At 43.3% G+C, this 26,685-nt stretch overlaps 1 protein-coding gene across 2 annotated transcripts in view; it reads left to right on the top strand.

Moving 5' to 3' along the window:
• The first annotated feature begins 23,110 nt into the window (after nucleotides 1–23,110).
• Nucleotides 23,111–26,685, top strand: part of zgc:64106 (uncharacterized protein LOC393348 homolog) — a 354,694-nt gene continuing 351,119 nt past the window's right edge. For both annotated transcript variants that reach the window (XM_059965903.1, XM_059965905.1), the window contains exon 1: nucleotides 23,111–23,408. In XM_059965903.1, coding sequence (XP_059821886.1) covers nucleotides 23,222–23,408 — 187 coding nt within the window. In that variant the 5' untranslated portion in view covers nucleotides 23,111–23,221. The remainder of the gene's footprint in view (nucleotides 23,409–26,685) is intronic.

The raw sequence follows: 26,685 nt of genomic DNA on the forward strand, positions 1-26,685 counted from the left end.
CTAGAAATAAATGCCAACATTGCATTTGCCTTCTTCATCACCGACTCAACCTGGAGGTTAACCTTTAGGGCATCTTGCACAAGAACTCTCAAGTCCCTTTGCATCTCTGCATTCTGAATTCTCTCCTCATCTAAATAATAGTCTGCCCGTTTATTTCTTCCATCAAATTGCATAACCATATACTTTCCAACATTGTATTTCATTTGCCACTTCTTTGCCCATTCCCCTAAACTATCTAAGTCTGTCTGCAGGCTCTCTGTTTCCTCAACACTACCCGCTCCTCCATCTATCTTTATATATTCAGCAAATTTAGCCACAAATCCATTAATACCGTAGTCCAAATCATTGACATACTTCGTAAAAAAACAGCGGTCCCAACACCGATCCCTGTGGAATTCCACTGGTAACCGGCAGCCAGCCAGAATAGGATCCCTTTATTCCCACTCTCTGTTTTCTGCCGATCAGCCAATGCTCCACCCACTTTAATAACTTCCCTGTGATTCCATGGGCTCTTATCTTGCTAAGCAGCCTCCTGTGCGGCACCTTGTCAAAGGCTTTCTGAAAATCCAAGTACACCACATCGCCACTGCATCTCCTTTGTCTACCCTGCTTGTAATTTCCTCAGAAGGTTGCAGTAGGTTAGTCAGGCACAATTTTTCTTTCTGGAAAATAGAGGGCTATGGGTAATCCTGAGTAATTGCTAAAGTAAGGACATGGTCGGCACAGCATTGTGGGCCGAAGGGCCTGTATTGTAGGTGTCCTATGTTCTATGAAGCAATGCTGGCTTTGGCCTATCTTGTCATGTGCCTTCCAGGTATCCTGTAATCTCATCCCTAACGTTGTTGATTCCAACAACGTTCCAACCATTGATGTCAGGCTAACAGGTCTATAGTTTCCTTTCTGTTGCCTCCCACCCTTCTCTGTACCTTCTCCCAAGCACCTTAAAACTGTGCCCTCTCATGCTAGCCATTTCAGCCCTGGGAAAAAGCCTCTGACTATCCACATGATCAATGCCTCTCATCATCTTATACACCTCTATCAGGTCACCTCTCATCCTCCGTCGCTCCAAGGAGAAAAGGCCGAGTTCACTCAACCTATTCTCGTAAGGCATGCTCCCCAATCCAGGCAACATCCTTGTAAATCTCCTCTGCACCCTTTCTATGGCTTTCACATCCTCCCTGTAGTGAGGCGACCAGAACTGAGCACAGTACTCCAAGTGGGATCTGACCAGGGTTCTATATAGCCGCAACATAACCTCTCAGCTCTTAAATTCAATTCCACCATCGATGAAGACCAATACACCGTACACCTTCTTAACTACAGAGTCAACCTGCGCAGCTGCTTTGAGTGTCCTAGGGACTCGGACCCCAAGATCCCTCTGATCCTCCACACTGCCAAGAGTCTTACCATTAATACTATATTCTGCCATCATAGTTGACCTACCAAAATGAACCACTTCACACTTATCCAGGTTGAACTCCGTCTGCCACTTAACTGAACTGCGGACGGGGTGCAAGGCCGGAGTACCGGGGTGCTGCCAATCCAATGTTTTGGATATAGTGGAAAAGGAACTGGTCCTGACTTCACTTCTCTTTGTTCCTCCTCTTTCTCCCTGTTCTAATACACAGACTATCGTCATGTCCAACTTTGTCGGTCCCCTCCACTGGTGCAGAGGCAACCCTGAAATTGGGCTCACATTTCTGGGAAAGCTCTGGCTTGGAGCTGGTCCCGTTCCTGTTGCTCAGCACAGGCTGACTGCGCATTATAACAGGCTGGGAGGGGGGTCGGGCTTTTCTGCTAACTTTTTCCAGAGCTGAATCCGGGCTGTGCTCAGACTGGTTTACACTATCCAGGCGGGGCTATATGAACTGAGACACCTTCCCCTTCCTTTTTCTGAGTTCAGAGGTTGATGTTGCATGGCTATGTTCCGCAGGTTATTCAAATTAAATCACATCTGCTGTCATTGATCTACCAACGTGCACACTGATGAATGAAACACTTCATCCCCAAACCAGGCTGCAAATCACAGCAATACACACCACACACACACCCACACCACACACCACACACCCACACACACCACACACACCACACACAACACACCCACAACACACACCACACACCCACACACCACACCCACAACACAACACACACAACACACCCACACCACACACAACACACCCACACCAACATACTACTAAACACACACAACAGAGCACACACCCCACACAACACACCCACAATGCAATACACACAACACACCCACAATGCACCACACACAACACATCACACCCACAACACACCAACAACACACTACCAAACACACTCAACACAACACACCACACCCACAACACACTACCAAACACACACAACAGAGCACACACCCCACACAACACACCCACAATGCAATACACACAACACACCCACAATGCACCACACACAACACATCACACCTACAACACACCAACAACACACTACTAAACACACACAACAGAGCACATACCCCACACACACCAACCACACACACCACACACAACACACCCACAACACACCAACACACTACCAAACACACACAACACAACACACCACACCCACAACACACTACCAAACACACACAACAGAGCACACACCCCACACACACCACACACAACACACCAACAACACATCACACCCACAACACACCAACAACACATTACCAAACACACACAACACACCACACCCACAACACACTACCACACACACACACACACACACACACACACACACACACACACACACACACACACACACAGAGCACCCCCCACGGACACACAGAGCACCCCCCACGGACACACACACACATACACACACATACACACACACACACACACACACACACACACACACACACACACACACACTCACACACAAACACAATTTCACTAGGTTTTGGCATCAACATTGTTTGTCCCAGCTTTTCTCGTGAATAGGCTCTTAATTGAAAATAACAGAAAAGAGTGTTATTTGATATTTTATATTTATTTTTTAATTGATCAAATGCATCAATATACCTCCTTCAAAACAATCACCTATATATTTAATCCCCTTTGGGAACCAATAATGTAAAAGTTTATTGTCCATTGTAAAAGGAATAAGCCTATTTTGAATTAAAGTTCTTTTTGCTAATAAAGATTTCTTTATCTCATCATCTATATTTACCTTATTCCATAAATTAATCAAGTGTCTTAATATAGGAGATTCTTTTTTTTTCCTGTATCCATTTGGATTCCCATTTATATATAAAATCTTCTGGTATATTTTCTCCTATCTTATCCAATTCTATTTTAATCCATGCCGATTTTTCTTCATCAAAAAAGACGCAATAAATCTAAGTTGATTTGCTTTATAATAATTCTTATCATTGTCTTTGATTTATTTCTGCTTTCCCCTTCCTCAGTCCTATCACTCCAGTTCCCATCCCCCTGCCAAGTTAGTTTAAACCCTCCCGAACAACTCTATTAAAGCTGCCTGCTGGGATATTGGATCCTTTGGGTTCTGATTGTCATGTTCATGCAACCCTTAAAAGTCTCAGCTGCAGGAGAACGCACCTGGAGTTTGTTTTGCTGTGAACAAAACACTGTTTTATTAGTAACTACATCATATAGTAACTTAAAACAGGTAAATCAAGAGTTATCGGTATTATGCATATATTGGGTAAATATATAAATCCCCAAACTTCTTCAAGCTTAGTTGGTAAGTGATACAGTCTTACCATGGTGTGGTAAGGAAAGTCAGTTCAGTGCACAGGATTACAGTGAGAGAGAGAGATGTGTAATCCAAGTGAACAGGTGTCGTCAGTCCTCCTCGATGTCCTTCAAATCTTCCAAGTTAGCCAAACGTGACCAACTTCAAGTGATAATCTATCAACCCAGGCAAGGGTTAGACCCACCAGCAGATTCCACAGGGTCACCCTTACATGCACTGATAGTCACCAATCTATCCTCAGCCCCACCCTTGTGGGCACTTAGTTCAGTGGCAGTTCCACCATCAACTTTCGTGCATCTGTGTGTCCCGTGAAAGTGACAGTTATGCTTGTTTAAATACCGGTGTGCTGATCACCAGCTGTCCATCATGTAGCTCTTCCCCTCTCCCTCTCTCGCTCTCTGCAGCAAGCCGCTTGTGCTGTACGTCTCTCTCTCTCTCTTCCAGACATGATTCTTAAAGGCACAGTCCATAATGAATAAAACTTGAGATTCCATCACAAGATGTAACCTGTCCTTTTCGTACAGGTCGTACCTTCCCCAGAAGAGGCCCCAATGATCCAGGAACCTGAAGCCCTGCCCCCTACACCAGTCTCTCTGCCACGCACTAATATATCTGATCATGCTGCTCTTGCGCTCGTTAGCATGTGGCACGGGCAGCAATCCTGAGATTACTACCCTGAAGGTCCTGTTTTCAGCTTCCTACCCAGCTCTCTGAATTCTCCCTTCAGGACCTCCTCCCTTATTCTAGCTATGTGATTGGTACCGCATGATCTAAGACTTCTGGCTGTTCACCCTCTCCCTTCAGAATACTGCACCCGATCCGATCCTGGCACCTGGGAGGCAATGCACCACGTGAGTGCTTCTCTCCCTTCTGCACCATGGAACCAGGCTGAGTGCCAGAGACCCGACCACTCTGGTTGTCCTCTGTCAGGTCGTCCCCCTCACCGCATCCAAAACAAGATAACAATTACTGAGGGGCTTGGGCACAGTGGTGCTCTCTACCATCTCTTGATCTCTGCTAGGGATCTGGCGATTTCTGCACTTGCCTCCTGTAGACTCCAAGGAAACAACTTGTCAGATGCTGGGGATTTATCCACCCCAATATGCCTGAAGACAGCAAACTTCTCCTCCTCTGTAATCCATCTTGGGTGCTTGAAGTTGATGTGACTTTGCCTCACTTCTATAGACTCTGTCGGTCTCCTGAATAAGTACCGATGCAAAAAGAAAATCATCATTCCCATCTGTTTTCAGTCCACACAGATTACGGTTCTGATCTTCCAGATGACCAATTTTGTCCCTTGCATTGAATTTGCTCTGAACATATCTGTAGAATCCCCTAGGATTCTCCTTCACCTTTCTGTCAGGGCAGCCTCATGCCTTCTTTTAGCTCTCCTGGTTTCTTACTTAACTGTTCTCTCTCATTTCTTAACTCGTCAAGTACCTAATTTGTTCCTATCTGCCTATACCTGTTATGTACCTCCTTTTTTTTCTTAACCAGGGCCTCAATATCTCTTGAAATGCAAGGTTCCCTACACTGCTATCTTTACTTTTTTATTCTGACAGGCACATATAAGCTTTGTATTCTTGAAATTTCACTTTTGAAGGCCTCCCACTTACCAAGTACGACTTTGCCAGAAAACAGCCTGTCCCAAACCACACTTGCCAGATCCTCTCTGATACCATCACAATTGGTCTTTCCCCCATTTAGAATCTCAACGTACAGACCAGACCTATCTTTTTCCATATTTACTTTTAAGCAAATGGTGTTGTGGTCACTGGATGTACAGTGTTCCACTACACATCTATCACTTGCCCTGTCTTATTCTCTAATAGCAGATCATGTAGATATAGATCATGTAGAATCGATAGATTCTGGCATTGGACCAGATGACTGGAAAATTGCAAATGTTACTCCGCTATTTAAGAAGGGTGGGAGGCAGCAGAAAGGAAACTATAGACCTGTTAGCCTGACATCAGTGGTTGGGAAGTTGTTGGAATCGATGGTTAGGGATGAGATTACAGAGTACCTGGAGTACATGGCAAGATTGGCCAAAGTCAGCATGGTTTCCTAAAAGGAAAATCCTGCCTAACAAACGACTGCAATTCTTTGAGGAAATTACAAGCAGAGTAGGCAAAGGATTGGTGTACTTGGATTTTCAGAAGGCCTTTGATAAGTAGCCGCACATGAGGCAGCTTAGCAACATAAGAGCCCATGGAATTACAGGGGATTTACTAACATGAGTGGAGCATTGGCTGGTCGGCAGAAAACAGAGAGAGGGAATAAAGAGATCCTATTCTGGCTGGCTGCCAGTTACCAATGGAGATCCACAGGAATAAGTGTTGGGATTGCTTCTTTTTACGATTTGTGGCCAAATTTGCCAATGATACAAAGATAGGTGGAGGAGTGTGTAGTGTTGAGAAAACAGAGAGCCTTGAGAGAGACTTAGATAGTTTAGGGAATAGACAAAGAAGTGGCAAATGAAATACAATGTTGGAAAGTGTATGGTCATGCAATTTGATGGAAGAAATAAATGGGCAGACTATTATTTAGATGGGGAGAGAACTCAAACTGCAGAGATGCAAAGGGACTTGAGAATGCTGGCATTCATTTCTAGAGTGTTATGATCCAGCAACAATGAATATATAATTGAGACAGTCTTGTAAAACAATAAAACATTTATTTAACACTGCTAACAAAAAAACCCAAAAGTAAACAAATGACTAACTTAACCAGAAGTTGGCTGCGATATGGCAGCTCGAACAGTTCTTAAAGTGAGAAATGTGAACTCAGTTCTTTAAAGTAGTATTGCAAAAAGTCCAAAAATGATTTACACAGTCAGTTAGGAGAGACTTTCCTTGAAGTAATTAAATCCTCTTTCGCACCGTTACTGCTGATCCCAGCCGAAGTATGCTTTGTCGAGGGATTTACGACTGAAGGAAATGAAACGGCTTAAAGGCACTGACCTTTTCTTGGCGAAACTCTACATCCTACTCTCTGGTCTTTTGGCAAAACAGGAGTAATCTTGGACACAAATTACTAATTCCTCGTACGAAGATTAAATAAAGGTCGAATCTGTTTCAACATTAACTTTCCTCTATCTTTCAGCTTCCTGAGCTTCGATGAATCTTCACTCTCCGACTGGGCTTTAACTGGCAGTATTGTAGCAAGACTGCTGGCAATGACCTTTGACTTAAGGCAGAAAGTAAAACACTTTAAAACAAAACTGTGTCATAACATCGAATACACAGCAACACGGAGTCACTGGCGAATTCAACCATGAACTGCCCTGCGTCACAGGGAGGGGTTCTCCTTTTATACCCTGTTGGAAAAAACCATCACATGACCTCACTGGTGGGAAAATTACATCACCCCACCATCACAAGACCATTACATCATGCCCAGCATAGCCTCAACTACATCATGGTCATGTGACAGGCGCAAGATACCCACAGGTACAAGAGGTATAGAATATAAGAGCAGGGATGTAATGTTGAGGCTTAATAAGGCACTCGTGAGACCACACTTGGGAGTATTGTGTGCAGTTTTGGGGTCCATATTTTAGAAAGGATATCCTGACATTGGAGAGGGTTCAGAGAAGATTCATGAGAATGATTCCAGGAATAAAAGGGTTACGATATGAGGAACGTCTGGCAGCTCTTGGGCTGTATTCCCTGGAGTTCAGGAGCATGAGTGGGGATCACATTGAAACATTCTGAATGTTAAAAGGCCTGAACAGATTAGATATGGTGAAGTTATTTCCCATGGTAGGAAAGTCTAGGACAAGACGCAACGAATTGAAGGACGTCCATTTAGAAAGAGATGCAGAGAAATTTCTTTATTCAGAGGGTGATACATCTTTGGAATTTGTTGCTATGAGCAGCTGTTGGGGCCAAGTCAATGGGTCCATTTAAGAAAGGGATAGATAGGTTCTTGATTAGCCAGGGCATCAAAGAGTATGGGGAGAAGGTAGGGGAGTGGGGATGACTGGAAGAATTGGATCAGCCCATGATTGAAAGGCAGAGCAGACTTGATGGGCTGACGGGCCTATTTCTAATCCTATATCTTATGGTCTTATGTATAGCATGCTCTCTCATTGGGACTTCTACGCACCGATGAAAGAAACTTTCCTAAACACATATGACAAACTCAATTAGCCCTTTGACAGTATGGGAGTGCAGTCAATATGTGGAAAATCAAAATCACCTACTATAGTAACCTTATATTTCTTGCAATGGTCTGCGATCTCCTTTTCAAATTTGTTCCATCGGACTGTTGCTGGTCTGTTAACATGGTCGTAGCTTTCAGAGTATGCATCAAGGTGCCCGAGCTGAAATGGAGTCAAGGGGAATTAGGGGAAAACCCTCCGCTGGTTGGAATCATACCTGACACAAAGGAAGATGGTTGTGGTGGTTGGAGGTCAGTCATCTCATCCTCAGGACATCACTGCAGGAGTTCCTCAGGGAAGTGTCCTGGGACCAACCATCTTCAGCTGCTTCATCAATGACCTTCCTTCCATCATAAGGTCAGATGAATGTTCTGCACTATTCGTGACTCCTCATATAGTGAAGCAGTTCACACCCAAATGCAGCAGGACTTGGACAATATCCAGGTTTGGGCTGACAAGTAGCAAGTAACGTTCGAGCCATGCAAGTGCCAAACAATGACCATCTCCACCAAGAGAGGCTCTAACCATCGACCCTTGACATTCAGAGCATCACCATCACTGAATCCTGTTACGGATTCAGCAACAATAAATAAATGAGTGAGGCAGGGGTTTTTATAACAAATAAAACATTTATTAAACATTGAAAAACAAACCCCCAAAAGTAAACAAATCACTAACGCAACCAGAAATCAGCTGCTGTGCGGCAGCTTAAACAGTTCTTAAAGCAATGAAGCTTAAACAGTTCTTCAAAGTAGTATTGCAAAAGTTCAAAATGCTTACAGTCCATTTAAGGGAGAGACTTTTTAAGACAATTTAAATTCTCTTTCACTTCCTGTTGCTGCAGTTCCCAGTCAAACTACTTTTCCCACAAAGAATTTATGAAGATGAAAATGAAACGGCTTAAAGGCACTGACCTTTCCTTTACAAAACTGTACCCAACCTTTTCTGCTATTCACAGAGGTTATCACAGGGACAGCCAACGAATTCCTTCCGAATGAGGATCAAACAAGGTCGAACCTGTTTCACCGTCGAAATCGACTTTCCTCGATCTTTTAACTCCCGAACTCTAATCTTCACTCTCCACTGATTTTTGAACTAGCAGTATTATAAAGAAACTGCTGGCAATGACCTTTTAAACTTTAGGCATTAAATAAAACTCCATCTTTCAACTAAACTGCATCATAACATTAAATCATGCAGTGGCATGAAGTGAACATGGCAAATCCAGCCACGAACTGCCCCTCCTCACAGGGAGGGGTCCTCCTTTTATACCCTGTAAAAAAACTGTCACATAACCTCTACTGGCAGGAAAATGATGTCACTCCACCATCACAAGACCATTACCTCAAGTCCAGTACAGCTTCAACACCAGTCACGTGACAGGGGTATGTAACACCTCCCTCCAAAAAACAAACATGGTCTGTCAAGAACAAAATTTTAACAATTATTTACAAGAAAAACAAATGTATAAATTTTATAACATACACAATATACAATACAATATCATCATATAACATCTTACAACTCACAATATAGTAGGAGTGTTACAATTATAAAAAACCACTCCATAAAAAAATTACATTGTACATTTAATATCGAGATAGACAATCAGCAACCACATTATCTTTACCTTTAACATGAGTTATCACAATATTGTACTTTTGGATCATCAAACTCTAATTTAATAACCTTCTGTTTTTGTTTTTCATCTTACTCAGAAAAGCTAACGGATTATGATCAGTGTAAACAATAAGTGGTTTTTGAGTTGCACCAACATATACCTCAAAATATTCCAAAGCTAAAACAAGAGATAACAATTCCTTCTCTATTGTCGAATAGTTTCTTTGATGCTTATTAAATTTCTTAGAAATGAAAGCTACTGGATGATCAACCTCATCACCCTCATCCCTTTGCATTAATACTGCTCCTGCAGCCACATCACTAGCATCTACAGCCAATGAAAAAGGTTTTTCAAAGTCAGGTGCCTTGAGCACAGGTTGTTGACATATCATTGTTTTCAATTTTTCAAATGCTTCTTGACAAGGCACCGTCCATACAAACTTCTCATTCTTCTGCAAAACGTTAGTTAATGGAAGGGCAGCATTAGCAAAATTCTTACAAAATTTTCGATCATATCCTACCATTCCCAAGAATCTCCTGAGAGTTTTTTCCCCCATTGGAGTGGAAATCTCTAAAATTGCCCGAACTTTTGCCTGAACAGGAGCTACCTTACCTTGACCCACAACATAACCAAGGTAAGTCACAGTGGCATGTCCAAATTCACTCTTAGCTAAATTAATAGTTAAGTTAGCTTTTGAAAGCCTTTCAAACAATTTCTCCACCGCAATAATGTGTGCTTCCCAAGTATCATTTCCTGTCACTAAATCATCAATATAAGCATCAGTATCTTTCAATCCCTGAATCACAGAGTTAATCATCCTCTGGAAAGTACCTGGGGCATTCTTCATCCCAAATGGAAGAACATTATACTCATATAACCCAGGTGGAGTTACAAATGCAGAAATCTCTCTACCTCTGTCCATTAATGGAACACACCAATACCCTTTCAATAAGTCAATCTTTGTAAGGAACTTTGCTTTTCCAACTTTATCTACACAATCATCTACTCTAGGAATTGGATATGCATCTGTTTTCGTTAAAACATTCACCTTCCTATAGTCCGTACAAAACCTAATACTACAATCTGGTTTTGGCACCATAACACATGGTGAACTCCAATTCTAGTTAGAAGGTCTAATAATATTATTCTCTAACATATATTTAATTTCTTTCTCAGCAAGTTCACATTTTTCTATGTTCATCCTATATGGGTATTGTTTGATAGGTTTGGCATCTCCAACATCTACATCATGTAAAGCTATAGTAGTCCTTCTAGGAACATCTGGAAACAAATCCTTATATTTAAAAATTTATTTCCTCATCGGTTGTTTCTGCTCTAGCTGTAAATGTACTAGTTTCTCATCAATATTTTCCAGAATGGTTGAATTTGGTGACCTAACAGAAACCATGTTGGATTTAGAATGAAATTCAGATGAATCATCTATCATGTTCCTAGTTAAATCAAACTCATTATCATTAACCACAACAGTTACAGTATCAGATTGTTTCTCAAAATATGGTTTTATCATATTTATATGGCAAAGTTGTGTTGACCTTCTACGATCTGGAGTTTTTATCACATAATCCACATCATTGACTTTAGACACAATTTCATAAGGACCATGAAATCTAGCTTGTAAAGGATTTGTCTGCACTGGGAAAAGAACCAACACCTTATCTCCAGGCTTAAACATCCTCTTCCTAGCTTCTTTATCATACCAAGTCTTCATTTTCTCCTGAGCCAATTTTAAATTTTCCTTGGCTAAGCTACAAGCTTTATGTAACCTGTCCTTAAATTTCAAAACATAGTCCAACAAATTAGTGTGTATTTCCTTACTAATCCACTATTCTTTTAATAAAGCTAAAGGTCCTCTAACTCTATGCCAAAATACAAGTTCAAATGGACTGAAACCTAAAGATTCCTGTACCGATTCCCTTACTGCAAATAAAAGTAAGTTTATACCCTCATCCCAATCACTTTCATTTTCCACACAAAATGTCCTAATCATATTCTTGAGGGTAGAATGAAACCTCTCCAAGGCACCCTGCGATTCTGGATGGTATGCAGACGAAGTGATTTGTTTAGCTCCCAATTTATAAACTATCTGTGGAAACAATCCAGACATAAAATTACTGCCTTGATCAGTTTGTATTTCCTTAGGTAATCCAAAATAAGTAAAGAATTTTATAAGGGCCTTTGTCACAGTTTTAGCTTTTATATTCCTAAGTGGTACTGCCTCTGGAAACCTAGACGAAGTACACCTAATAGTCAACAAGTTTTTGTTAACCAGTTTTTGTCTTTGGTAATAGACCAACACAATTTATAATAACCTTAGAAAATGGTTCACCAAATGCTGGAATAGGTTGTAATGGAGCCACTGGTGTAACTTGATTTGGTTTACCCATGATTTGACAAGTATGGCACGTTTTACAAAACATCGCCACATCTTTTCTTAGACCAGGCCAGTAAAAATGTTTTAAAATCTTGTCCACAGTTTTCCTTACCCCTTGATGTCTACCTAAAGGCACACTTTGAGCTAAAGTCAAAATCTCATTTTGATAAACTTTAGGGGCAACTACCTGGTTAACAATATTCCATTCCTCACTTGCAGGAATTGTAGGTGATCTCCACTTCCTCATCAACACTCCTTTTTCCAAGTAATATCCTACTGGTACCTTCTCAATTTCACTATCTAGTAGAGCTTGTTCTCTTAATTTTATAATCTCAGGGTCTCTATTCTGCTCTGCTATCATCTCCTTCCGAGACAGAGATAAATCTTCATAGTCAGACTTACTCCAAGAATCTTGTTCAAACGAAGGTAAGAAAGTCTCTGACACATCCTCAAAACTCGAATCCTGAGTTGAACAGTCATGAGTAACTACCTCATTCTGCACATCAATCTTTTTAGCCATAGCTCTTGTCACAACACAGGAAGAATCTGTGTTAGAATTCATCTCTGGTTCCTCCATTGTCAAATGCACTTCAGGAAAAACTTGTCCACCTGCCAAGTCATTACCTAACAATAAAGAAATATCCTTCACAGGTAAGCTGGGCTGTAATCCTACTTTAACAACTCCTGTAACTAACCCTGACTTTAAATTTACTTTATGCAAATGTATAGGCATTATAGCTCTCCCAACACCTTGTATATAATTTACCTCACCAGTATCAGACTCTTCATTAAACTTCAATACACTGTCTAACATCAGTGATTGAGAAGCTCCAGTATCCCTAAGGATTTTTATTGGCGAGTAGATCCTTCTTTCAAGGATACAAACCCTTCAGTTATAAAATGATCATATCCCTAACAAAACCTCATTTGTGTTTATCGAACCCTGTAATTTTACAGGTGCTTCAGTATGTTGCACACAAGCATCTGGAACTGCTTCCTTCTCTTTCTTTTTCAATCAGAAACAGTTAGCTATTACATGGCCAGGTTTCTTACAATAGTTACAAATAAGACCAAATTGTCTTTCCTTCACAGGTTTTCCTTCCTCCTTATCTTTCTCATTAACTTCTGATTTAATTTCTGATTTACCTTGAGTCTCTGTTATTTTTCCTCTTAAAAATTCTGCCCTGAGGAAATTTATTCTTATGGATTAAAATATACTCATCAGCTAATCTAGCACAGTCCTGCAATGTATTAGTATCCCTCTCATTTAAGTAGGTCCTTACTTCAATAGGAATGCTTTTTTTAAAATCCTCCATTAAAATCAGCTCTTTCAATGTATCATAGTCCTCATTTACATTTTTAGAGGAAACCCATCTCTCAAAACACACAGCTTTATCATAGGCAAATTCCACATAAGTTTTTTCCACAGACTTCTTCAAACTTCTGAATCTTTCTCTATATGCTTCTGGGACCAATTTGTATGCTTTCAAAATATGCTTTTTCACAATATCATAATCAAGCGCTTGCTCAGCAGTTAAAGCTGTATGAACTTGTTGGGCTTTGCCTTTAATTACACTCTGTAACATCACTGATCATTTATCTTTTGGCCACTCTGAAATCTGAGCAATTGTTTCAAAATGTTGGAAATATCTTACCACTTCTGTTTCACTAAATGGTGGGACCAATTTAATTTCTTGACTAGCAACAAACAGTTTCCTAGAACCAGAAGACTGATTCCCAGAAGACTCATTCCGTCATTGCATATTCAAATTCCTTTTTTTTATTATCAGCTTCTAACCTACAACGCTCCAATTCTGCTTTACTTTGTTCCAACTTCATTTGTTCAATTTGCAACTGCATCTCTATATTACTTATTGGAAACGACTCTAAAATCGATTCATCAAAATCACCCGAATCCACATGGTGTGACGTGATTTTTCTCTGTATTAGAGCCTTTGATATAGACCTCAAAATACCCTTAAGTTCCAATCTACTAGCTATCTCAAACACCTCAGTTTTCTTCACCTTCGCTAACAACTTTGCGTCTGGCGAAGCCAGAAACTCATCAATATTCATTGTTGCCGAATACCACTCACAAGCCAATCAAACAAAAGAATCGAGTATTCCCCTTTTCCAAAACACCGATTCAAAATTTAACAAGCATTTAAACTCAAAAATGATTCATCTTGGATGCAGCCCCCATATTTATGTTACGGATTCAGCAACAATAAATAAATGAGTGAGGCAGGGGTTTTTATAACAAATAAAACATTTATTAAACATTGAAAACCCCCCAAAAGTAAACAAATCACTAACGTAACCGGAAATCAGCTGCTGTGCGGCAGCTTAAACTGTTCTTAAAGCAATGTTGCAAAAACAGCTCTTCAAAGTAGTACTGCAAAAGTTCAAAATGCTTACAGTCCATTTAAGGGAGAGACTTTTTAAGACGATTTAAATTCTCTTTCACGTCGTGTTGTTGCAGTTCCCAGTCTAACTACTTTTCCCACGAAAAATTTACGAAGATGAAAATGAAATGGCTTAAAGGCACTGACCTTTCCTTTACAAAACTGTACCCAACCCTTTCTGCTATTCACAGAGGTTATCACAGGGACAGCCAACGAATTCCTTCCGAATGAGGATCAAACAAGGTCGAACCTGTTTCACCGTCGAAATCGACTTTCCTCGATCTTTTAACTCCCGAACTCCCAGATGTAGTGGTCCATGTAGGGACCAACAATGTAGGTAAGGTGAGTGAGGGGGTCCTGCTTAGAGAGTTCAGGGAGTTAGGAGTGAAGCTGAAAGGCAGGACCTCCAGGGTGACAATCTCGGGATTGCTACCTGTGCCACGTGCGAGTGAGGCGAAGAATAGAGTGATTATGCCCATCAATACGAGGCTGAGAGCATGGTGCAGGAAGGAAGGGTTCAGGTTTTTGGATAATTGGTCTTTGTTCCAGGGGCGTTGGGATCTGTTTCGAAGGGACGGTCTACATCTGAACTGGAGGGGTGCTAACATTCTTGCAGGAATGTTTGCCAGTGCTGCTCGGGGGGGGGTGGGGGTTTAAACTAGATGTGCAGGGGGCAGGGATCCAGAATATGAGAAAAGATGATGTGATGAAGGATAAGGGACAGGTGGGGAATACACGTTTCCCAAATATTAATTGTGTAAAGGAGAAAGGTGAGACAGAACATGTGTTGGAAAAGTTACATGTACAGAGGGTTGGTCAGAAGGAGCATGGGGTTAAATGTGTAGAAGGTTTGGGTGATCTTGAGAAGGTCATCAAAATTCAGGGTGCAATTTGCCCGATGGAAGTTCAAGGAGCTGGGTTAGGTACAGTAGACAGTGTTTTAAGCAAAGAGAGCAGGAATGGGCTAAGAATTCTATACTTGAATGCACGTAGTGTCAGAAATAAGACAGATGAGCTTGAAGCTCAGATGAAAATGGGGAACTACGATATTGTTGGGATAACGGAGACATGGCTGCAAGGGGACCAGGCCTGGGAATTGAGTGTACCAGGGTATACGTGCTATCGTAGAAACAGAAATATGGGAAGAGGGGGTGGGGTGGCCCTGTTGGTGAGGAATGAGATTCAGTCCTTAGCAAGAGGTGACTTGGGAACAGGGGAGTAGAGTCTGTGTGGATTGAGCTGAGGAACAGTAAGGGTAAAAAGACCCTAATGGGTGTTGTGTACAGGCCTCCAAACAGTAGCGTGGATATTGGGTACAAGTTGAATAGGGAGTTAACATTGGCATGTGCTAAAGGTAATGCAGTTGTTATGGGAGATTTCAACATGCAGGTGAACTGGGAGAATCAGGTAGGTGCTGGACCCCAGGGTAGGGAGTTTGTGGAGAGTCTAAGGCGGGGGTCGGCAACCCGCGGCTCCGGAGCCACATGTGGCTCTTTTACGTCTGTGCTGCGGCTCCCTGTTGCTTTGGAAAATAATTGGTTGTGGCGACCCTTTTCCTGGCACATCCGAACCGACTCACAATTAGATAGCCTACGGGGGTTTGCGAGCACAGAGCTTTGGAGCCTCTGCGCCATGGGGGGCAGGTTGAGGGAGGCTTAAAAGTGAGGCTGAAGATTTCGAATAAAGTTTTTTCCTTCGACTGCAGTTACCGACTCCGTGTCATAATTTTAGCGCTGCGTGTAGCACACCGCTACATGGTCAGTATTTAATTAAAATGTATTTTATGTTAGTTTGTTAGTTTTTGAAATGTAAATCTAAATTTGAAGATTATGGTGATCTTGTACAATCTAAATAAGACGTTGTGGAGACCCATTTCCTGACACATCCGAACCGGCTCACAATTAGCCAGCGTTCAGGCTAAGGGAGATAGCCTACGGGGGTTTGTGAGTATGTGTCTTTTGCAGCATCCGCGCCCATGGGGGGCGGGTTGAGGGAGGCTTAAAAGCAAGGCTGTTTAGTTCGAATAAAGCTACACCGCTACAACGTGTTTTTATCACTGGCTGTCCAGAGGGGAGGTGCTGAAACGCTTTGTCGCGTGTCTGGAAGAAGTGAAAACTTTCCTGGGCAGCAAAGGGCCCACCTTTCCTGAGCTGGAACAGCCAGAGTGGCTGGAAAAGCTACACTTCATGGTAGACATGACAGCGCACCTGAACACGCTGAACACAGCTCTTCAACGGGGTAAGGACGTACAACCCTGCACATGTTGGAGGATGTTTTGGCATTCGAGCGCAAGTTGACGTTGCTTGCTAGAGATTTACAGAAAGGCACATTGTCTCACTTCCCCAATTTGAGAGAGTTCAAACAAGGTCACGACATGATAAATTCGGAGTATTTACATTCTGCAATCATCGCAATGCAAACATCGTTTGGGAAACGCTTATGTGAGTTCAGAGAGGAAAAAACCACATTATCCTTCCCGGTCAGTCCCCTAAGCATCGATCCATCCCTACTGAATACGACTGCATTGTCAGGTGTGAGTCAACCTGAACAAGTATGATAAATATTTTAATTGCCTATTATTTTATGTATATTCATATTTTTTCATTGTTCAGTGAAATAGTCCTTTTATTTTTCAGGTTGACAGCTGGCTGACGTTATTTTTGGTTTGCTGCTGGCGGCAAATTTAAGTTTGGCGTTTTTCATAAATACAAGAAGGACTCAAATAGACGTTGAGTATTTTACTTAAAAGTAACCTTCAACCCAACGTCTTTTTTTCGGCGTTCAAAATGTTTTTGTTGCATGCAGAAATGTAATTTCGTTTTCTCTGCAGGAGTTCATCAATTTCATAAATGCAACACATTATAGTTTGTTTATACATAGCATAAAGGCAAAACAAAACGTTATATGCAGTGTTATTTCATTTTAAATGTCAAACGGGTTTTGCGGCTCCCAGAGTTTTCTTTTCTGTGGGAAACGGGTCCAAGTGGCTCTTTCAGTGGTAAAGGTTGCTGACCCCTGGTCTAAGGGATGTATTTTTGGAACAGCTTGTGCTTGAGCCAACCAGGAACGAGGCTATTTTGGACTTGGTGATGCGTAATGAACAGGAATTGATAAGTGATCTTGAAGTAAAGGAGCCATTAGGAAGTAGTGATCATAACATGATAAGTTTTTATCTACAATTTGAGAGGGATAAGGGCAGATCAGAGGTGTCAATGTTGCAATTAAATAAAGGAGACTACGGAGCCATGAGGGAAGAGCTGGCCAAAGTTAAATGGGCGGATGCCCTGGCAGGAAAGACAGTGGATCAGCAGTGGCAAATATTCTTGGGGATAATACAAAAGATGCAAAAGCAGTTCATTCCAATGAGAAGGAAGGATTCAAAGAGGGGGAAGGGGCCACAGTGGTTGACAAAGGAAGTCAGAGGTTGTATAGCATTAAAGAAAAAGAAGTATGACAGGGCTAAGATGAGTGGGAATACAGATGATTGGGAAAGTTTTAAGGAACAGCAGATCTTAACTAAAAAAGCAATACGCAGAGAAAAAAATCAGTTATGAGCTCAGTCTAGCCAGGAATACAAAAGGGGATAGCAAAAGCTTTTTCTGCTATGTGAAGAGAAAGAAGATAGTTAAGAACAATGTTGGCCCCTTGAAGAATGAAGTGGGAGAAATTGTTATGGGGAAACAGGGAAATGGCAACAGAATTTAATGCGTACTTTAGATCTGTCTTCACCAGGGAGGACACAAGCAATCTCCCAGATGTATGGATGGGCCAGGGTCATAAGATATCAGAGGAATTGAAACAGATTGACATTAGGAAAGGAACTGTGATGAGTAGACTGATAGGACTGAAGGCTAATAAATCCCCGGGTCCAGATGGTCTGCATCCGAGGGTTCTAAAAGAGGTGGCTCAGGAAATTGCGGATGCATTGGTAATCATTTTCCAATGTTCCTTAGATTCAGGATCAGTTCCTGAAGATTGGAGAGTGGCTAATGTTATCGCACTTTTCAAGAAGGGAGGGAAGGAGAAAACGGAGAACTATCGCCCTGTTAGCCTAACGTCAGTCGTGGGGAAGATGCTTGAGCCCATTATTAAGGACGAAATAGTGGCATATCTTGATGGCAGTAATAGGATTAGGCCGAGCCAGCATGGATTTACCAAGGGCAAATCATGCTTGACTAATCTGTTGGAGTTTTTTGAGGGTGTAACGTTAGACGAGGGTAAGCCAGTGGATGTAGTGTACCTAGATTTTCAGAAGGCATTCGATAAGGTGCCACATAGGAGATTGGTGAGTAAAATCAGAGCTCATGGCATTGGGGGCAGGGTTTCAACATGGATAGAAAACTGGTTGGCAGATAGAAAGCAAAGGGTAGCAGTGAATGGGTGTTTCTCAGACTGGCTGGAGGTGACTAGTGGGGTACCACAGGGCTCTGTATTGGGACCACAGCTCTTTACAATTTATGTCAACGATTTAGATGAGGGCATTGAAAACTATTTCAGCAAGTTTGCTGACGATACTAAACTGGGTGGCAGTGTGACATGCGAAGAGGACGTTAGGAGAATACAGGGAGACTTGGATAGGCTGGATGAGTGGGCAGATACTTGGCAGATGTCATTCAATGTGAATAAATGTGAAGTTATCCATTTTGGAAGCAGGAACAAGAGGGCAGAGTATTGTCTGAACAGTGTAGAGTTAGGTAAGGGAGAAATGCATAGAGACCTAGGAGTCCTAGTTCATCAGTCAATGAAGGTGAATGAGCAAGTGCAACAGGCAGTGAAGAGGGAAAATGGAATGTTGGCCTTTATTACAAGGGGAATTGAATACAAGAGCAAAGATGTCCTTTTGCATTTGTACAGGGCCCTGGTGAGACCACACCTGGAATATTGTGTACAGTTTTGGTATCCAGGTTTAAGGAAAGACATTCTGGCAATTGAGGAAGTGCAGCGTAGATTCACTAGGTTGATTCCTGGGATGGCAGGGCTGTCTTACGCAGAGAGATTGGAGAGATTGCACTTGTACACACTGGAACTGAGGAGATTGAGAGGGGATCTGATTGAAACGTTTAAGATAATTAAAGGATTTGATAGGATTGAGGCAGGAAATATGTTCCAGATGTTGGGAGAGTCCAGTACCAGAGGGCATGGATTGAGAATAAGAGGTCAATTATTTAAAACAGAGTTGAGGAAAAACTTCTTCTCCCAGAGAGTTGTGGAGGTATGGAATGCACTGCCTCGGAAGACGGTGGAGGCCAATTCTCTGGATGCTTTCAAGAAGGAGCTAGATAGGTATCTGATGGATAGGGGAATCAAGGGATACGGGGACAAGGCAGGGACTGGGTATTGATAGTGGATGATCAGCCATGATCTCAGAATGGCGGTGCAGACTCGAGGGGCCAAATGGTCTACTTCTGCACCTATTGTCTATTGTCTAAACTCCAATCTTCACTGTCCACTGATATTTAACTGGCAGTATTATAAAGAAACTGCTGGCAATGACCTTTTAAACTTTAGGCATTAAATAAAACTCCATCTTTCAACTAAACTGTGTCATAATATTGAACCATGCAGTGGCATGAAGTCAACATGACAAATCCAGCCACACCAAAGATTATTACTTAAAGTAAAAAATCATGGGATTAGGGATAATATTCTGGCATGGGTGGAGGATTGGCTTTCTAACAGAAAACAGAGAGTTGGGATAAATTGTTTATTCTCAGACTGGCAGTTGGTGACTAGTGGTGTTCCACAGGGGTCAGTGTTGGGACCCCAACTCTTTACAATCTATATTAATGATTTGGAGAAAGGGACTAAGTGCAACGTATCGAAGTTTGCTGATGACACAAAGATGGGAGGGAGTGTGTTGAGTGCGGAGGACATTGAAACCCTGCAGGGGGGCATAGATAGGCTGAGTGATTGGGCAGACATTTGGCAGATGAAATATAATACTGACAAGCGTGAGGTCTTGCACTTTGGCAGGAAAAATAATAGAGAAAGTTATTATCTAAATGGAGAGAAACTGGAAAGTGCTTCTGTGCAAAGGGATCTGGGGGTCCTGGTGCAGGAAACACAAAAAGTTAGTATGCAAGTGCAGCAGGTGGTCAAGAAGGCCAATGGAATGCTGGCTTTTATTGCTAGGGGGATGGAGTATAAGAACAGGAAGGTCTTACTGCAGTTGTACCGGGTATTGGTGAGACCACACCTGGAGTACTGCGTGCAGTTCTGGTGTCCATATTTAAGAAAGGACATACTGGCTCTCGAGGCAGTGCAGAGAAGGTTCACTAGGTTAGTTCCGGGGATGGGTGGGTTGACGTACGATGAGAGGTTGAGTAGATTGGGACTCTACTCATTGGAGTTCCGAAGAATGAGAGGCGATCTTATTGAAACATATAAGATTGTGAAGGGGCTTGATCGGGTGGATGCGGGGAGAATGTTCCCAATGATGGGTGAAACTAGGACTAGGGGGCATAATCTTAAAATAAGGGGATGCCATTCCAGGACTGAGATGAGGAGAAATTTCTTCACTCAGAGGATAGTAGGGCTGTGGAATTTACTGCCCCAGAGAGCTGTGGAAGCTACTACACTCAATAAATTCAAAACGGAGATAGACATTTTCCTGGATAAAAATGGCATTAGGGGATACGGTGAGCGAGCAGGTAAGTGGACATGAGGCTAGGTTTAGATCAGCCATGTGATCTCCTGGGCCAGTTTTTGATAGCCTGGATGGGTCAGAGAGGAATTTTGCAGATTTTTTCTCCTCAATTGGCAAATCGTTTTTTTTCCCCCCGGGTGATCACATGGGTTTGGGCGGGATGAATAATAAAATAAAATGGGCGGCATGGTGCCCTGTTGGTTGGCACTGTTGCCTTGTGGGATTCGGTGAAAACTAGAGTTAAGATTGGATCAGCCATGATCTTGTTGAATGGCGGAGCAGGCTTGAGGGGCCGATTGGCCTCTTGCTCCTATCTCTTATGTTCTTATGAACTGCCCCTCCTCGCAGGGAGGGGGTCCTCCTTTTATATCCTGTAAAAAAAAACCTGTCACATGACCTCTACTGGCGGGGAAATGATGTCACTCCACCATCACAAGACCATTACCTCAAGTCCAGTACAGCTTCAACCCCAGTCACGTGACAGGGGTATGTAACAATCCCCTATTATCAGCATCCTGGGGGTTAACATTGACAGGAAACTGAACTGGTCTAGCCATATAAACATCATGGCTACCAGAGCAGGTCAAAGGCGAGGAATCCTGCAGCGTGTAACTTACCTCCTGACTCCCCAAAGTCTGTCCACTATCTGCAAGGCTCAAATCAGGAGCGTAATGGAATACTCACCACTCGCCTGGATGAGTGCAGCTCCAACAACACTCCTTTCCAGGGAACGCACTAAGATGGTAGCGCGATATTAGTACGTAGCTGCCTCTCCAGACTCCGGATTGGGGATTGCCAAATGTTATGTGGATTTTCTGGTGTAGTCTGTTTTGTCATGTGCTTTTGTGATATCATTCTGGAGGAACATTGTCTCATTTTTTAACTGCATTGTATTTGTGGTTTTTAAATGACAATAAGCTGAATCTGAACAACACACCAAAGTTCCTAAGGCAGCACCTTCCAGACCCACGACCACTGCCATCTAGAACAAGAGCAGCAGATACCTGGGAACACCACCACTTGGAAATCCCCTCTAAATCACTCACCAGCCTAACTTGGAAACATATCACCTTTGCTTCATTGTCACTGGGTCAAAATCATGGAATTCCCTCCCTAACAGCACTGTGGGTGTGCTCACACCTCAGGGACTGCAGCGGATCAAGAAGGTAGCTCATCACCACCTTCCCAAGGGCAACTAGGCCAGGTTGCCTCAAGCTTCACGAGAAGAGTTCTCCAGTTTGTCCTGACTGAGCACTGAAGTGATATTTTCTCTGACTAGTAACACCGCCCCTCCTCCTTTGATCCCTCCCATCCTGTCACAATTAATACGACAAAAACCTGGAGTGTTGAGCAGCCCCTCCTGCAACCAGGTCTCACTAATGGCTACAATGTCATAATTCCAGGTGTTGGTGTATGCCCTGAGCTCAGCTGCCTTTCCTACAATATTTCTTGCATGGAAAAGTACTGTAGGCAGCTCAGAACACTAGTAGTGTTCTCAACATTACTTATCCACTAGTGCCATTATCAATTTGTTATAACCATATAACAATCACAGCACGGAAACAGGCCATCTTGGCCCTCCTAGTCCGTGCCGAACCCTTAATCTCACCTAGTCCCACCTACCCACACTCAGCCCATAACCCTCCACTCCTTTCCTGTCCATATACCTTTCCAATTTTACCTTAAATGACACAACTGAACTGGCCTCTACTACTTCTACAGGAAGCTCATTCCACACAGCTAACACACTTTGAGTAAAGAAATACCCCCTCGTGTTTCCCTTAAACTTCTGCCCCCTAACTCTCAAATCATGTCCTCTCGTTTGAATCTCCCCTACTCTCAATGGAAACAGCCTGTTCACGTCAACTCTATCTATCCCTCTCAAAATTTTAAATACCTCGATCAAATCCCCCCTCAACCTTCTACGCTCCAATGAATAGAGACCTAACTTATTCAACTTGTTTTTCTGTTTGTATTTGCATAATGTACTGTCTTTATCACACTGTCTGTCTCTTTTTCATTGGTTCTATTCTGTTGTACTTGAATCATGTAGATTGATAATAAACTTACTTTGAATATTTCTGTGTGTTTTTCTGGGTACAAACATGAGTCACGAGGTCATCTGGTTGAATATCACATCCCTCCCGACCTCGGAGTGTGTGTTATCATAGTTCCTTTAACGGTGGGACATTGCACTCTGAGCTGAGCGTGTAATCGGAAAAACTTGCTGCCACACGGCACACGGAACATGGATCCCGTACAGCTCAGTCCAATGATCTCCGTCCTCTCCTCTCTCACCTCCCATCCTTTCTGGTTCGTGGCTTCCATCCTCCTCTACTTGGTGGTCCGATCACAGAGGAAGGGCTGCTGGAGACCTAGGAACTGTCCCGTGGACCTCAAAGGCAAGACGGCCATCGTCACCGGATCCAACACAGGTAATGGCAGCAGCGGCAGCGCCAGTCCACACCCCATGTCAGAGCAGAGCCCATCCTTCCGAAGCTCGGGGTTCGGTGGAGGGGATGGGACAGGGGACGAGGGGAATTCCATCCCGGAAGCCGAGGGGCGAGGATCCGGGACTTGAAATATTTTGCTGATGGTCAAATGCTTCAAAAGACTGCTGCAGAATTCTGCAAATGGGCAATTCCGGCAGAGAAATAAAGAGATCCAGGTGAGTTGATCTACCCCTCAACCCAGCCACCCAAAACCCTCCTCCTTCCCCAGACACCCATTCTCACTTTCTCTCCACCCACCCACCTACGCTCTCACTGACTCTTCTCTATACATACCCCTCACTCTCCCTCCCCCACACACACTCAAACCCTCCAGCTCTCCCCTCACTCTTCCCCACAATCAACCCCTCGCTCTCCTCCCCACACTCCAACCCTCACCTCCTTTCCCCACCCACAACCAACCCCCACACTCAACCCCTCCCGCTCTCACCTCACTCTTCCCCACACTCAACACCGCTCTCTTCCCCACACTCCACCCCTCACCTCCCTTCCCCACCCACAACCATCCCCCACACTCAACCCCTCCCACTCTCACCACTCTTCCCCACACTCAACCCCTCCCGCTCTCACCTCACTCTTCCCCACACTCAACCCTTCGCTCCCTTCCCCACCTACAACCATCCCCTACACTCAACCACTCCCACTCTCCCCTCACTCTTGCCCACACTCAACCCCTGCTGCTCTCCTCTCAGTCTTCCCCACACTCCACCCCTCACCTCCCTTCCCCACCCACAACCATCCCCCACACTCAACCCCTCCCGCTCTCACCTCACTCTTCCCCACACTCAAACCCTCCAGCTCTCCCCTCACACTTCCCCACACTCAACCCCTGCTGCTCTCCTCTCAGTCTTCCCCACACTCAATCCCTCCCACTCTCCCCTCACTCTTGCCCACACTCAAACCCTCCAGCTCTCCCCTCACTCTTCCCCACAATCAACCCCTCGCTCTTCTCCCCACACTCCACCCCTCACCTCCCTTCCCCACCCACAACCAACCCCCACACTCAACCCCTCCCGCACTCCCCTCACTCTTGCCCACACTCAACCACTACCACTCTCCCCTCACTCTTCCCTATTCTCAACCCCTCTCTCTCTTCTCCACACTCAAAACCTCTCCTCCCTTCCCCACCCACACACTCACCCCCACACTCAACCCCTCACTCTCTTTCCCACACTCAACCCTTCACCTCCCTTCCCCACCCTCACCCATCCCCCACACTCAACCCCTCCCACTCTCCTCTCACTCTTCCCCACACTCAACCCCTCCCACTCTCCCCTCACTCTTTCCCACAATCAACCCCTCACTCTCCTCCCCACACTCAAGCCACCTCCTCCCTTCCCCACCCACACACTCATCACCCACACTCAACCCCTCCCACTCTCCCCTCACTCTTCCCCACACTCAACCCCTCACCTCCCTTTGCCACCCACACACCCATCCTTTCACTTCTCTCTCCCATGTCCCTCCATTCATGCTCCCGCCGCTGCGCCACCCCTCCCCCCATTCCACTCAAAAGAGGTCGTGGTACATTTAGCATAATATAACATTTTGGAGAAGCATATACAAATAATAAATTTCATTCCACTATGAAAAAGACATGGCAAACTTAACATCTAGAAAGACAGTCAGCAATTATGTTATCCTTGCCTTTAATATGAGTTATCATAAGATCATATTCCTATAAAATCAGACTGTGCAGTTGAACTGGAGTCTGATTAACCATTTTCTTTAACCACGACAATGCAAACATGCACTCAAGGGATGGGATAAGTATCTGTCTTTGTTACAGCATTCACCTTCGGTACAAAACCTTCAGTACAAAATCTGATTCTCCCATCTGGCTTTGGTACAATGACTCAGGGTGAGCTCCAATTTGAAGTGGAATGTCTAACAATGTCATTCTTTAGCATATGCTCTATCTCCTGTTCAACAAGTTTTCTTTTCTTGACATTCATTCGATATTGGTGCTGTTTAATAGGTTTAGCATCTCCAACATCCACATCATGGCAAGTCACTGTGGTTCTCTTCAGAACATCTGGGAATAAATCAAGAAAGTTAAAAATTAGCTGTTTCATCTCCTGTCTCTTTTGGGGTTGGAGATGAGCCAATTTCCCTTCAAGGTCCTTCAAAATGACTGCATTTGTTAATTTAGCTGTGCCAATGGAGCTGTGCCAATATGTGCCAATAGCTTAATATGGAGCTCAGTAGAACCAACAATTTCCTTCCCAGAGTTTTCAAACTCACGGCTGCTGTCAACAGCCACCACAGCTGTTGGATGCGTCTCACCAAAGGTCATATTATCATATTGATATGGCAAAGCTGGGTTTTGCATTTACAATCAGGTATTTTGACTATGAAATTTACATCACTAACCCGTGATTCAATTTCAAAAGGACCTAAAAATCTCACATGAAGGAGGTTTGAACTTGTAGGTAAAAGTATTAAAACTTTATCTCCTGGTTTAAGGAGATAATCCAAACTCCTGGATTGACAAGGATGAGGTTACGGAGTACCTGGAAACATATGACAAGATAGGCAGTACTCAACATGGTTTCCTTAAAGGAAAATCCTGCCTGACAAACCTAGTGCAATTTTTTGAGGAAATTACGAGTAGGCCAGACAAGGGAGATGCAGTGGATGTTGTGTGTTTGGATTTTCAGAAGGCCTTTGACAAGGTGCTGCACATGAGGCTGCTAAACAAGATAAGAGCCCATGGAATTGAAGGAAAGTTACATACGTGGATGTAGTGTTGGTTAATTGACAGGAAACAGAGAGTGGGAATAAAAGGATCCCATTCTGGTTGGCTGCCGGTTACCAGTGGTGTTCCACAGGGGTCCGTGTTGGGGCCGCTTCTTTTTACGTTGTATATCAACGATTTGGATTATGGAATAGATGGCTTTGTGGCTAAACTTGCTGATGATACAAAGATATGTGGAGGGGCCGGTAGTGCTGAGCAAACAGAGAGTCTGCAGAGAGACTTGGATAGATTAGGGGAATGGGCAAAGAAGGGACAAATGAAATACAATGTTGGAAAGTGTACGGTCATGCACTTGGTAGAAGAAATAAACAGGCAGACCATTATTTAAATGGGGAGAGAATTCAAAGTTCTGAGATGTAACGGAACTTGGAAGTCCTTGTGCAGGATACCCTTAAGGTTAACCTCCAGGTTGAGTCGGTGGTGAAGAAGGCGAATGCAATGTTG

The sequence above is a fragment of the Hypanus sabinus genome, chromosome 3 (assembly GCF_030144855.1).
Source record: "Hypanus sabinus isolate sHypSab1 chromosome 3, sHypSab1.hap1, whole genome shotgun sequence".
Lineage (NCBI taxonomy): Eukaryota > Metazoa > Chordata > Chondrichthyes > Myliobatiformes > Dasyatidae > Hypanus > Hypanus sabinus.